At 36.4% G+C, this 13,961-nt stretch overlaps 1 protein-coding gene across 1 annotated transcript in view; it reads right to left on the bottom strand.

Moving 5' to 3' along the window:
* Positions 1–3,980: 3,980 nt before the first annotated feature.
* TLL1 (tolloid like 1) overlaps positions 3,981–13,961 on the bottom strand; it is a 137,913-nt gene continuing 127,932 nt past the window's right edge. The window contains exons 20-21 of the mRNA XM_042984746.1: positions 6,381–6,631; positions 3,981–5,180 (exon numbers count right to left, since the gene is read on the bottom strand). Of these exons, the coding sequence (XP_042840680.1) occupies positions 5,046–5,180; positions 6,381–6,631 (386 nt within the window). The 3' untranslated portion in view covers positions 3,981–5,045. The remainder of the gene's footprint in view (positions 5,181–6,380; positions 6,632–13,961) is intronic.

Here is a 13,961-nt window from a genome sequence, read left to right on the forward strand (position 1 = left end):
TACTTTGATTTTTAATTATAGCCTCCTAAAGAATGTTCACTAAATATTTTTTTTAGGATAGCTTTGTATATCTAAGCTTTATTATGTATAAGCCTTTCACTTTATTTGCCCTTTGTATTTAAATAAATCTTCCTATTTAAATAATTTAATGGCATGCCTTGAAATAACCCCTTCCCCCTGACCTCAACCTTAACACCATTATTTTAGCATTTAGCTGTCATTTCTGTGAGTCACTGATTCTGAAGTAAAAATATCACAAGGGAATATAGATGCACTTTCACATTCTGATAAAAAATTATATTTAACCCAATTTCTGAAAGTTACTCTTTTAAAAAACTCCCAATGGAGCTTTTGACAGATATGAGATTTGTCAGTTCTTAGATTTGTTGTGTAGTTAAACATTATGACAAATATAATCATCCCTTTATATTATTTAATAGAAGAAACACTTGGAATTGGTTTTTTAAATGTAATTTTTAAAATACACTGAAGCATTAAGCACATGTTTATACTATTATAAATTGCTTTGAATAACCTTAGTTGCTATTTTGTATTTCAGAAGCAAGTATGCTCAAAACTTTGATAGCTGGCCAAAAATAAAATGCTGTATAACTAGTTTTCCAGCTATATGAACAACGTAGGTAGAGCAAAGTAAGAGCAAAGGGATTGGTAAAGCCAGTAGCTTGTATTCAGATAGAAATGACACATAATAAACATAAGTAATTTCATTATTCACTTAACACCTCCACCCTGGCAGCAAAGGCAAGATAAGACCCGGCTACCAGGTCCTTTTATCCACATGTCTTAAGCTACATATTGGCTTCTTAAAGTCTTCTGTGTTCATTTGCTTTAGCCCGGATATGTTGCCACTTACAAGTTTTCTCAAGTTAAAGGTTGATTTTACTGTTTTAATTTTTTATATAAAATATTGGATGAGAAGGGGGTTATATATAATGAGATGTGCTAAGGGCCCTATAATCCTTTTGGAGTCGTTCTGCGTGGTCTCTGCACCAGGACCGGACTGGGGTCACACGGTGAGCCTGGGTGCAGGTTGAATACGCTGGGGGTGGGCTGAAAGGAGACCCATGAAACCAGTTGATGTCAAAAGAAAGCTTGAAGACTAATAATAACATCTCAAAATGTATTAGATCTGTGCATTGCGTCAATTATTTCCTAGGCTAATGGCAATATGTCTTAATTTTATAACAGTAACACTAAAGACTAACAGCTAACTATTCATTGGCAACCATTTACTAAGCATTGAAGCATAAAAAGCTTTAATTCATTCGCAGGCCAGCTTTTTTTTTTCTTTTTGATATGCTCATTTTACCTAACTTTTCTTATTAAATAGAAGGTATTCCTTCAAGTTATAAATCTTTACGAGGTAATTATTGTTCCTGCTTTCTTCCTCCCGTGCCAGATTTCACAAGTGGTATTAAAGGTTTTCCAAAAAGCAAGTTTTATTCCCATTGTCACTGAACACAATTTCCAAACATTTTGACAACTGCCCTAAGTTAGTTTTAAATGTCACACATGGCTACAGTTTACTTTTAAAAAATAACATTTACTTGAATGAGCTTGAGTAACATTCAAGTAACATTTACTTGAATTCAAAGTAACATTGAATAAGATGTTTACATTTACTTCTGAAGAATAATAATTAGTCATTAGATGCTTTTAGAAATTTTCTCTATGGGAGAACAAAATTTAGTATTTGAGGCTTACCCTGAAAATATATAGTAATAATAGAAACCAAATATGAGACTAAGAACTCTAAAAACAAAACTGGACAGCATTTGAATCTGATACTGTGATATATTAAAATTAGGCCTGGATAGCAAAAAGCCAGCCAATACAAGAAGGGGACATTTGGAAACTTTGGAAATATTGTTTGTTCTCGCATACTTTCAAAAAATGTTGTTTTGTGAAATTATGCCAAGTCATGACCTCATAAATAGACTAGATTAATATTCAAGTTGACTTCAAAAATAATTTAATAAAATCATAGGAAGTAGGAGCAGTTTTTTTTTTTTTTTTTTTCGTGGATAGCCAGTGAGGATTGTATAGGAGTTAGAACTTTGGCAAATAGAGAGCACAACCAATATACTGATGTAGGGGTTGAAAATAATTTACAAAATTAATTTAATAAAACGCTTGAAACAGTAGCTAACAATAATTAACAAAATGACAACAAAGCTGTTTGTACTTGCAATTAACAACATATTTAAGCCCAAACTGAATTAATATAAAAATAATATGCAACGAATTGATATCTGACATAAGGTACGTTAAAAATTAATGTTCACATTGAAGACTTGAAGTTGTGACATCTCCAAATACCTTTTCACTTTCACTTCTCAGTTTTATTGAATGCAGCTCTTTGTGGCCTAATATGATGTCAATGGTAATACCCAAAATATTTCTTAATGTAGAACACTACATTTCCCCTATCACGCCAGATAAAATAGTTTAATATATTTACTTTAACAAAAGTCCATGGTTACTAACTCTGAGCTATAGAGCAGGTTTTGTTTCTTTAATTTCTAGCACTAATTGTGGTTCTTAAAGATATCTACAGCTGATATTTGAATTGTCATGCTGTTCCTGAAAAGAACAATATATTTATCCTGAAAGTTTTACTGTAATTCACCCCTAAAGTGTACTTTACGTGGAAAAGTTTCATCATAAAAACACTGTCCACTATTTATACATGTCCAGATCGATTCGACTACATTTCGTAGAACGAGCACAGATTTTTATGTCAGACAAGCTGGCTTTCAACATCTCACTTTACACTGTGACCCTGGGAATGTTACATACCTTCTATGAGCCTCCAGTCCTGAATTACAAAATGAGAACATCACCACAATCCTCAAACAGTAAAAAAAAAAAAAAAAAAAAAAAGCTTGTGTCATGTGCCTATCACCGGGCCAGGCATAGTGTAGTACGTTAGGTGTTCATAATTTTTTCCTCCTTTTTGCCCACTCCTGATATATTTTGGCTAATTGAAGATTAGTGAAAAAATATGGAAGAAGTTACTGGAATAAATCAGCTCCACTAGAAAGCTCATTATATTGCAGGCAATAGTGACACATTCCCAAAGTAATGTTCAATAAGAACCGAAGATTGGTTGTAAAAATGTATTTACATAGTATAATTCAAAGGCAAGAAAATATTTTTCAGGGCAATGACAAAGAAAAGAAACAAGCTACACCTGTGTGTATAGTTTAATTTGTAAAAATGAAGAGAAATACCCAATTTTATTGAATGTCAAATGTTCATGGACAGGTAACAGAAACTAAGGTATTTCACGTAGTCATCTACGTCAACATCAAAACATATCAAAACAGAGTTTCTGTAAAGGAAAAAGCCATTTTTATAATGGGGTTGATAATAATTAGAAGTTCCTATTAATTGTCCATGAAATCTCCTAAGAAAGGTGCTACTTCAGACAGGATTCTAGTAGAACTTGGCACATAAATTCTAACTTTTCCATCCCCCACTACGTTTCACCTTCTTATAGCTCCGCTCACCCAGACAACCTCACATATACACACACAATATTAAAAACACGCATGGCTTTAAAGCAGAAAATTCATTTTCTACAACAAAAGCAAGACACCGTATTTATACCCGATGTTCTCAGTCACGGAAATGGGTTTTCCTCATGGAGTTGCTAATTCACATACATTATTAAGTTCAACCTTTTGAAATGTGTGTCTCTAGGAGGATCTGTTTGATCATGTGCAAGAATTCTAAGGCATTATAAGTAGTTGTTCCACAGGACAAGTGCTGCCCTTGCAATGATATACTCTTGATACGTTTGACAAGTCTTTAGTCTTCAAATGCCACCAGACAGACATAGGGAGACATTCATAGTCTACAGGTGGTTGGCTCAAAGGTCAAAAATTTTGTTTAAAAAAAAAAAACGTTTATGGAATAGCACCATAGAAAGTCTTTCGGAAACAAATCCTTTTTCAACTGAATCCCAAGAAGAAAGAGAGAGCGAGAGAAAGAGAGAGAAAGAAAGAAATCTTTCAATGACTACGTGGCCTACTTACACTTCGTTTCTTTCTTTCTTTTTTTTTTTTTTTAAATACAACATTAACCGTGACAACATCAGCAATAACAGCTACGACAGGTTGACAACAACAGAAAAGACGATAGCAGCTCTGGTGACTTGAGAATGGACCATCCAGGCAGTCACTAGAAGAATTCTGTTCACACCTGTTGGGAGTTCTCTCACGCAGTTCTAAGACATCACAGCGCTTCTTAAGTTTGGTGTGAAAAGGCAGCACTTTCACTGAAAGAACTGAGTTTACCAATCAGATGGGCATTTTCCAGCATTTAAATAAATGATGTCTAGAGATTAATTGCAATAATGGACACTACTGACATTTCCAACTTGTCAAAATGCCAGTAAAATGAAGTGGTCACAAGATCATTTGCGTCTCAAAGAGGTGAATCTGGCCTGCAAGGAAAGTGACTAAGCTGAAGTATTCCAGTTTCCAAACATCGGACACACCCACAATTAAAGTACAAAGCACCCTCAAAAGACTCCCATTTCCCAACATCCTCTATGGATCTGCATCCAAGATACAAAGCCAAAGCAATTATCCTCAGACGCAGGAAGAGGGTTTTTCTGTATGTGACCTGCAAGACCATTTTATTTCTCCCAAATGTTGAAGAATTGTCAAAAAGAACACTTTGCAAGGTCACAGACCCTGAACTGAACTGCTTGAATTGCAAGGCATCTGCATCAAGCTGTCAACAAAAGCTTGTGGAGTCTTCCTTGAAGTAACATGACGCCCTTCCGCCAGCTTTATTTGGATTTATACATCAAGCATGGAGCTCCAGTCTCCTGGTAATGCTGATCAGAGTTAGGTGAAAACTTCTCTTGTAGTACAGAGATAATTCTGGTCTTACAGTTTTCTTCTGTTCACACTCGTTATATAAAACATTTGTGCTAGTATCTTCATTTAAAAAAAAAATACGTCTTCTCTCCATTCTGCACATTCCTTGATGTTCTGATGGAGGTTTTGGTGTTATTTTTTGGTATGCATGGTGTCTGGATATCTAATACTTTTGTATCTTATATGAAATCCTTTCTTGTTGATTGTGTCATCAGTGTGAAAATGAATTAAAACCGCATCCCCAATGGAGTAGATTTCTTCTGGTGGCTAAAGACAAAAAGAAACACACAGGCAAATAAACAAACAGAAGGAGTCATTTTTTTCTTCATTGAGATTCATATTTGGGATGGGGGGAGTAGGGGTATATATGACTTAATCCTCTCAACAACCTGGAATAGTGAATACGTGTGACTTCTTCATTTTACAGATGAGCAAACGTGAGTTTCAGAGAAGCAAATGACATGCTCAAGATCATAGTTATAGGTAGTGATGTCGCTGGGCTTGGAACAGAAGTGTGTTTTCAAGTTGGTGTGTCGTTTTTTTTTCTTCCCCCAAAATTTTAAGCCAAGTTCCTTTGATTTAGAAATAAAGTGAGGTTCAAAGAGCATAAAGAGCTATCAAATTTGTTTCAGAAGGTGCTCTGAGGCAGAGACAGTTCCAGAATCCAAATCATCCCTCCCTTCCTGTTTTAATAATCTAAACAGCAAGAATCTTTTTTGTTTCACTGCAGCTGGTATTTGGACAGGAGTTCAAAAGTATTCATGTTCAGTATTATTTAAGCAATAGACACTGATAGACAAAAAAAGAGCGGGGGTGGGGGGGCCTAATGTCTTCTGAACAAAATAAGTCTTCAGAAGACCACTTGATATTTATCTTAAGCTTTCCTTTTTCTTATTTCTCGTGGCAACGCTCTGTGACCTGTACGCTGGCATTCTGTCCCATGCACAAGTGACACACTGCAGTGGAACAGCATTCTGGTAGTACTGACTGAGTCCGCACAGCACTGGTGGACCCCACCACTCAGCAGGTGTATTCTTTGAGAGGGGAATGTCAACATGGGTTGTGTGCCTATTACTTTGCCTTTATGCTGTAATTTAGGAAGTTGACCCAATTGTCAAAGGTGCGTGTTTAAATGTATTGCCTTTAGATTCTTCAAGGTTGAAATATTTATTACACAAGAAGAACATGAATAAAAAAGTTAGAATGTGGACACTAACAGCAAATTAGAGCTACCAAATTCATCCCTCTTGCATGAGATTATTGAGAAAATTCAATAGAGATAGAGAAAGAGGTGAGGGAGAAGAGGCATAGTATAATTTGTCAAGCCAATAACAATACAGTGTAACCTTTTTTTTTTTTTGTAAAAATATTGTCAATTTGTACATGGCACACATAACAATCACGAATCATTGAGCTTTTTTTTTTTTTTTCAATCTGGCTATGGTTTCCTGCTGGTACTGTATTTACCCCTGATCCACAGAATCGACCAAGCCCCACCGCTGTCGAATCGAGACCATCAAAGAGCTCAACATAGTCATAGCCACAGTCAGCTTCTTCCTCCACCTCGAAAATCGGGAAGGATAACTCCAGGCGAAAGCCACGTTCTGACACTACCAGCCATTCACAGTCGACCTGTCCTGGGTAGTTGTTATCACCAAACTGAGCATGCGAGTATAGATCTCTGGGTTTCGGTTCCGCTTTCAGTCGACCGCCGCACTCTGCCCGGAAAAGAAAAATGAAATAAATCCAGTGAGGTGTCACAAGTTCCCTTTCAAATTTGATGTAGTCTAACCCTCCTCTACTTTCTGAATTCATTTTCATCACCGGATGTGTGTCCCATAATTGTGGGGTCTGTGCAACAGGTACTGACATGGGCACTACATGCAGACTGCTGGGTTGGAATACCACCTCCAACGCCTGCTAGCTCAGTTACTTTATACGAGTGATGCCATTTCTCTGATCCATAGGGCAAAATGCAGGTGATAACAATATAACAACAGTAGCAATCTTAGCGGGCTTTGAGGATTGAATGAATACATGAAAATCACTTAAAACAGTGCCTAGCGTCTAGTAACTCTTAATAAATATTTTTGTTACACACGATACTGTTTTTAGTTCCAAATAACTAGTTCTAATAGAAAAAAGATCATTATCTTCATTCAAGTTTAATCTTAATCGATTAAGAACCCAGAATCCAAACGAATAAGAAAGAATTTAAAAATCAACAAAAAAAAAAATATAAGACACCTGGGTAGCTCAGTCGGTTAAGCGTCCGACTCTTGGTTTTGGCTCCAGTCATGGTTTTGCAATCTGTTGAGTTCAAGCCTCACATCGGGCTCCCTGCTGGCAGTGCGGAGCCTGCTTGGGATTCTCTCTCCCTCTCTCTCTGCCCTTCCCCACCCTCCACTCTGTCTCTCTCTCTCAAAGATAAATAAGCTTTAAAAAAATCAACAAAATGTATAAAATTTCTATGTGTGTGTGCATGATATAAAACTCTACATAGAATATATAGAACAGTTTGACTTGGGTAGAAATATTTACCTAACTGGGTTGGGAAAAACATATGCACATCCTTAATTGCAGTTACCTTTGTAGTTCCAGAAGCTACTAAGTATATTTGTGTTTGTAATAAATAAAAAATTTAAATGCTCTTTTCACAGCTTCTTTTTCAGAGAGGTATCAATAAACTTATGGGTTACCAGTTATTATTTTTGTCATTAGAGGTAAATATACCAAATAGATAAGTATGCATAAAAATTTGTAGCTAGTGTAATTTAGATATAACACTTAAAAAATTTTTTTTCTCAGAAACTTTGTAATCTTCCCGCCGCCAAACCTCCTAATAACTAGGGCCTATATAGGTTATTATCCCTAATAACTAGGCATTATATGCATTATTATGGCAGAGGGTCGGGGCAAAGGAGATAAAGAAAGGGATATAAATATGTCAGAAGCAAGTAGAGTTTCTTTCTATCTCTGTCAAGCACTGAGAGATCCCTGGGAAGCCACAATTTCAGTGCTAAGACCAGGAAAATCCCAGGAGAAGTGGAATAAGTTGGGAGGGGACAGAAATGAAAGCCCAAGATGAAAAGATGTGGACAAGCAGGACACTGGCTATCAAACCACAACTGTGACATTGTCATGATCATGCGACCAAACCATCCTCAGCAGCACCCTGTGAGGATGGATTGCGCAATTACAAACACTTAGCTGGAGTTTTCAGGTCTGTGTACAGTTTACCCACACTGTGCTTTGGTGACTTTCAATAACAAAATATTTCTGAATCTCCAGGATGGAACCACCGTTCAGATGTGTCTAAATATATGTAGGCACATTTAGATTCGTGTGTGTGGCTAATATCCAACTGGAGTTCCAACCACGAGAATGACTGCCCCCTAGGCTGTGCTCCATGGTGAATGTCAATGTCCCTCTATGTTCCTGGTGGCAGATGGGGCATCCTGCACAATCACTCGATATGGGTGCTACTATTGCCCATGTAAAAAGCTGAAAGCTGGACTCATCTCTTAAATATTGTCTCTTGAGTCCTACAGACTGCGAACCAAACATCCTACCCTTCCTACCAGGGCAGGGCGCTCTTCTTTTTTTTTTAATTTTTTTTTTAACGTTTATTTATTTTCGAGACAGAGAGAGACAAAACGTGAAGAGGGGAGGGGCAGAGAGAGAGGGAGACACAGAATCTGAAACAGGCTCCAGGCTCTGAGCTGTCAGCACAGAGCCCGATGCGGGGCTCGAACTCACGGACCGCGAGATCGTGACCTGAGCCGAAGTCGGATGCTTAACCGACTGAGCCACCCAGGTGCCCCAGGGTGCTCTTCTAAGTCCAAAAATTACAGTCCTTCCCCTGTGACAGAACCCAGCAGCCAAACTACCTGGGTCCAAATCTGGTCTCTGCCCTTCATCTGTTGTGGGACTGTATCTCACACTTCATTTCTAAGACAAGCATCATACACAGTAGCCCCACCCCAGGGTCTAGACGAAGAGTGAATGGTTTAATATGTGTAAAATGCTTGGAAGGTAACTGGCACATAGGAAAGGCTGTCTTAGTGGAAGCTACCACCATTTCTGCCATAATTTTCCAGTGAGAACATTGAAATGCCATCATCTGTGCTGCTAGGGATCCATTCAGGTATGAAATGAAAAGCCAGAAAAAAATGAAAAACAATTGAAAACACTATTAATCTGCTATCATAGTGGAAGACTTATATTTTTGAAGCCCGGGAAAATATTTTGTGAAAAATATTTCCAAATGTAATATGTAAGTGTATAAACCAGTGTAATCTCATTTAGAGGTTTTTTAAAAGTCTACTTGTTCTCAAAGTTTGATATAATTGCCGGATTTGTTTTGGTTTCAACTTTTTAAAAAACTTTTATCCCACAGCCAGGAAGAGCTGAAGGCACAGACTGTGTGTTCGGAAGAAGGCTTTAGTTTCAGTGTGCCTGCCTTGTACAAAGTAGCAAGACAAAGACTAGGGTCCAGAAGATACAATTCTCTGCCAGTCCCAACTTCCAACAAAAATCAAGGAGGAAATGAACTAGTTGAACAAAATGGAAAAGGAGGGGCTCCTGGGTGGCTCAGTCAGTTGAACCTCTGGCTTCGGCTCAGGTCATGACCTCGTAGTTTGTGAGTTCAAACCCCGTGTGGGGCTCTGTGCTGACGGCTCAGAGCCTGGACCCTGCTTCAGATTCTGTGTCTCCTTCTCTCTATGCCCTGCCCCGCTCAGGCTCTGTATATGTGTGTGTCTCTCTCTTAAAAATAAACATTTAAAAAAATTAAACAAAAAATGGAAAGGGAGATTTCATGAAACCACTCAGGCTCTGTGTGTGTGTGTGTGTGTGTGTGTGCGTCTCAAAAATAAACATTTAAAAAAAGTAAACAAAAATAGAAAGGGGATTTCATGAAACGTTTGTGAATCTGAAAATGACAGTGAAGGGTTATAACTGGGTTTTATTGAAAATTTCTGGAAAATGGCAATATTCAAAACAAATAAATTACATTTAAGGGTGACTAAAAATGTTTCAGAAAGTTCACCGGCTTCATTTATCTGTTTCAGAGCACAACTGCATTCCTATGGATCATTGCTCAAACTAATAAATCTGGAATTAATGATCCAACAGTGAAAAAGAGACAGAGACAGAGACAGAGACAGAATTTAGTCCACAGAATAAAATGTTTAAGAACAAACATTTGAATATTATATGCAGAAGAGGTGTGATTTTAATATGCCCTGAGAGAAATTCCATACGCAGAAAATAACAGGCAGAATGAGGGCAATTGCTTACGAGTGTCTTTGAGAATCCTTGTGGCAATTCTTCAAAATTTAGTTCATGTATCATTTAATATGGTCCCTATAAAGGATGTTTTTTAGGTAAATACACTCCCTGCAAATATTCTGTTCATTTACTAAGTTGGAACAATATAAAAGTAGTGTAGCATGTCAGCAATATTGTTTTTAAATCATTTGTTTGAATGTACTCTATAAGCTGCCAGAACATCTTCTACAGAATTCTGGAAAATAAAAATAAAGCTGCATAAGATAGGTGACAAGAAGGGAAGAGAAGCCTGGGGGTGACTTTCCTGTTAATTTGGAAAGACATGATTGTTTGTTTCCTGATAAAGTATTAAATTCCCAAAGAGGTCCTGTAACTTGACCTACAAATGCCTTTAGTGGACATTCTAATTTAATTGAGTTAGATCAAAATAATTTCCTTGCTAAGAAGCTTAATAATGTATTATTTTATTTTTTTTTAATGTCATTGATAAATAGTATGATGTTGTATGCTCCAGGAAAGAAGTCCTACCAGATGGGCCATGTTTTATTTTATGCATTTATTTTCTTAATATTTCAAGTTTTTATTTAAATTCTAGTTGGTTAACATAGAGTGTAATATTAGTTTCAGGAGTGGAATTTAGTGATTCGTCACTTACATACAATACCCAGCACTCATCACAAGTGCCCTCCTTAATGCCAATCACCCATTTTGCCCAACCCCCCCCCCACCACCTCCCTTCCATCAACCATCAGTTCCTTTTCTGTAGTTAAGACTCTCCTATGGTTTGCCTCCCTGTCTCTGTTTTTTTTTTAATGTTTATTTATTTTTGAGAGACAGAGACAGAGACAGAGAGACAGAGAGACAGAGTGTGAGTTGGGGAGGGGCAGAGAGAGAGGGAGACACAGAATCCAAAGCAGGCTTCAGGCTCTGACCTGTCAGCACAGAGCCCGACGCGGGGCTCACACCTGTGAACTGCAAGATCATGACCTGAGCCTAAGTTGGATACTTAACTGACTGGGCCACCCAGGCGCCCCAGATGGACCATGTTTTAAAATATTATTTTCTCTTCACATTTCCCCCTTTTTCTGTATGATAGCCATATCCTCTGAGAGAATACACAGGATATATATATATATATATATATATATATTTTTTTTTACTGGAGGATTTGTTTCCTTTCATAAGTTTATTTAAGGGTAGTGGAATACCATTTGTTACCTGATTAAAATATATTTAGGCTTAGAATTTGGACACTATCAGAGAATAAAAAGGACTCTTCCCAATAAAGTCCGTTACTCGTGGATTTTTTTTACATAGCATTACTTGTGAAAAAAAGTAGCCATAAAACCATATTAGAGCAATATTTCTAATCAGCTGGCTTCAAAATTCATGGTATTAGAAACTTGTGGATAAAACTCAAATTTTATACAGAAATATATATAAATTTACTCAAGCAAATTAAAAGGGATATTTCAGGGCCCATCAAAAAGAGTTACAGATATTCTAGAAGCAGTTAAATAATGAATAAGAGTTTTATACATGCAGAAAAAATTGACTGATGTAGTACTGGACTTGGCTGTCTTGTCAGTAGAAATTGACTGAAAAATCCTAAGTACAGAAACATCTGAAAATCAGAAGTTTAACTTGCCAGACTGTAAGCTGTCAACAGGCAGGAATTCCTTCTATTCCTTATCAACTCCCACAAATTGCTAAATTTTTTGCTATAAATTACCAATACCTTACAGTCTATCCAAAGCAGGTGTCAAATAAATATGTGATGAAAGACTATGGGATAAATTAACTTATTAAAAAGAAAGCTTTAGGAGACATAAATAGGAGGCAGTACCTCAGAGGATTTCAACATGTATGGCTACTAGAAAGTAACAGCATAAAACAAATCTACCCAGAAAAGATGCCTGGTTAAGTGAGAGCAAAAATTTATACATAAAGAAAAAAAAAAACACAAACAGATAATATGAAAAATTTTGATAACAGCAAATGAGCCCGAGTTAAGAAGCCAGGATTCTAATACCAACTATTATTTTTTTGTTCTACTTCAGGCCTTTAAGTTTTTGTTCAGAATCCTTAACTGTGAGATGACAGGGCTGGATTAAAAGATATCCAGGGTACGTTTTCACCTAACGAAAATATGACTCATGTTGCTCAATTGGGTATTTGAATGCATGTGAACAGAACAGGGAAATAAAATAGGCCTTAGCCAGTTACATACTTTAAACAGAGGGTTTTTTAAAACTTACATAAGGAAAAATTCAATCTCTACCATTGCTTCAATAACAGACCAGTTTGGTATCCTTTTTCTTCCTAATCTGAAACTTTTACATTAAGAGAAAATATACTGTGGTGGAAAGTATGTGAGCTTTGGAGATAGGTAGTATAAAGATTAAATTCAGGCTTTGACATAATTTTAGAAATCTCTAAAAAATAATTAATCAATTTCTTTATCTGAAAAATGAGAATTTGGATGATTAATTAATTTTAGAGATTTCTAAAATTTCTTTATCTGAAAAATGAGGATAATAATACATCATATAGTCTTTATCTGAAAAATGAGGATAATAACACATCGTATAGTCTTTATCTGAAAAATGAGGATAACACATCGTATAGTCTTTTGAGGATTCAGTATACATAAAGTGTATATATTAAGTACATGTGTGTGCCTAAATGCCAAATGCATGCTATATAGACCATCAGATCTCAATATGTGATCTCATTGAGAAATTAGATCCTAACAATGGGTTCTTAAGGGTTATATAAACACTGCAAATAGGGTTCATGAGCAGAGGCCATGCAAAATTAACAAGTTGTGGAGTTTTACAGCTATAAGAAACCTTAAATAGTAGTTTACAGATAAAGAAACAGATCCAAAGAAATGATCCTTTCCAACGTTCCCAGCTAGGTAATGGCATCATTAGACCCAAACCCCAAATGTATCAACATCCTAGAACATGATATAAGTCTTAATCCTTCTACTTACCAAAGGTAAGAAGAGACAGTATGAGATACTATAAAAGTAAGTTTTTACTAACGTAAGAAAGAGGAATTCATAGACAGGAAAATTAAAAATATTATATAGTCAGATATTTCAAGAACTTTGACAGCATATTTTTATACTGCTTTCTTGGAACTTATGATACCCAGGATATTAAAGTATGCATATATATGCCATAAACTCTGTGCTATCAGAAAAGTATTGATGAAGTAATGGGATTCCAATCATTCCACCCCTTCAATGCATAACAAGTTATCTGGAAAATATTTAAAGAGTACATGTCAAATGGGTGGAAAATCATTAGTACGAAATGTCTATAGTCCATGAAAAATTTTTCTCAAACATAATATATATAATATATATAAATATAAATATACAAATAATTTTAAATGTAAATATTTATACTAATCCTGAGAAACAATTAATTTGAATTATCAATGAGTCCAACCATTCCTAGTATGAATTAGATCAATATTTTGACAATATTCACTTTTTTAAAATTATTTTTTATGTTTATTTTTGAGAGACAGAGAGATACAGAGCACGAGTGGGGAAGAGGCAGAGAGAGAGGGAGACACAGAATCTGAAGCAGGCTCCAGGCTCTGAGCTGTCAGCACAGAGCCTGATGCGGGGCTTGAACTCACGGACTGCGAGATCATGACCTAAGCCGAAGTCGGACGCTCAACTAACTGAGCCACCCAGGCGCGCCCTGGACAATATTCACTTTCTCACATATAGACTTC

The sequence above is a fragment of the Panthera tigris genome, chromosome B1 (assembly GCF_018350195.1).
Source record: "Panthera tigris isolate Pti1 chromosome B1, P.tigris_Pti1_mat1.1, whole genome shotgun sequence".
NCBI classification, from domain to species: Eukaryota; Metazoa; Chordata; class Mammalia; order Carnivora; family Felidae; genus Panthera; species Panthera tigris.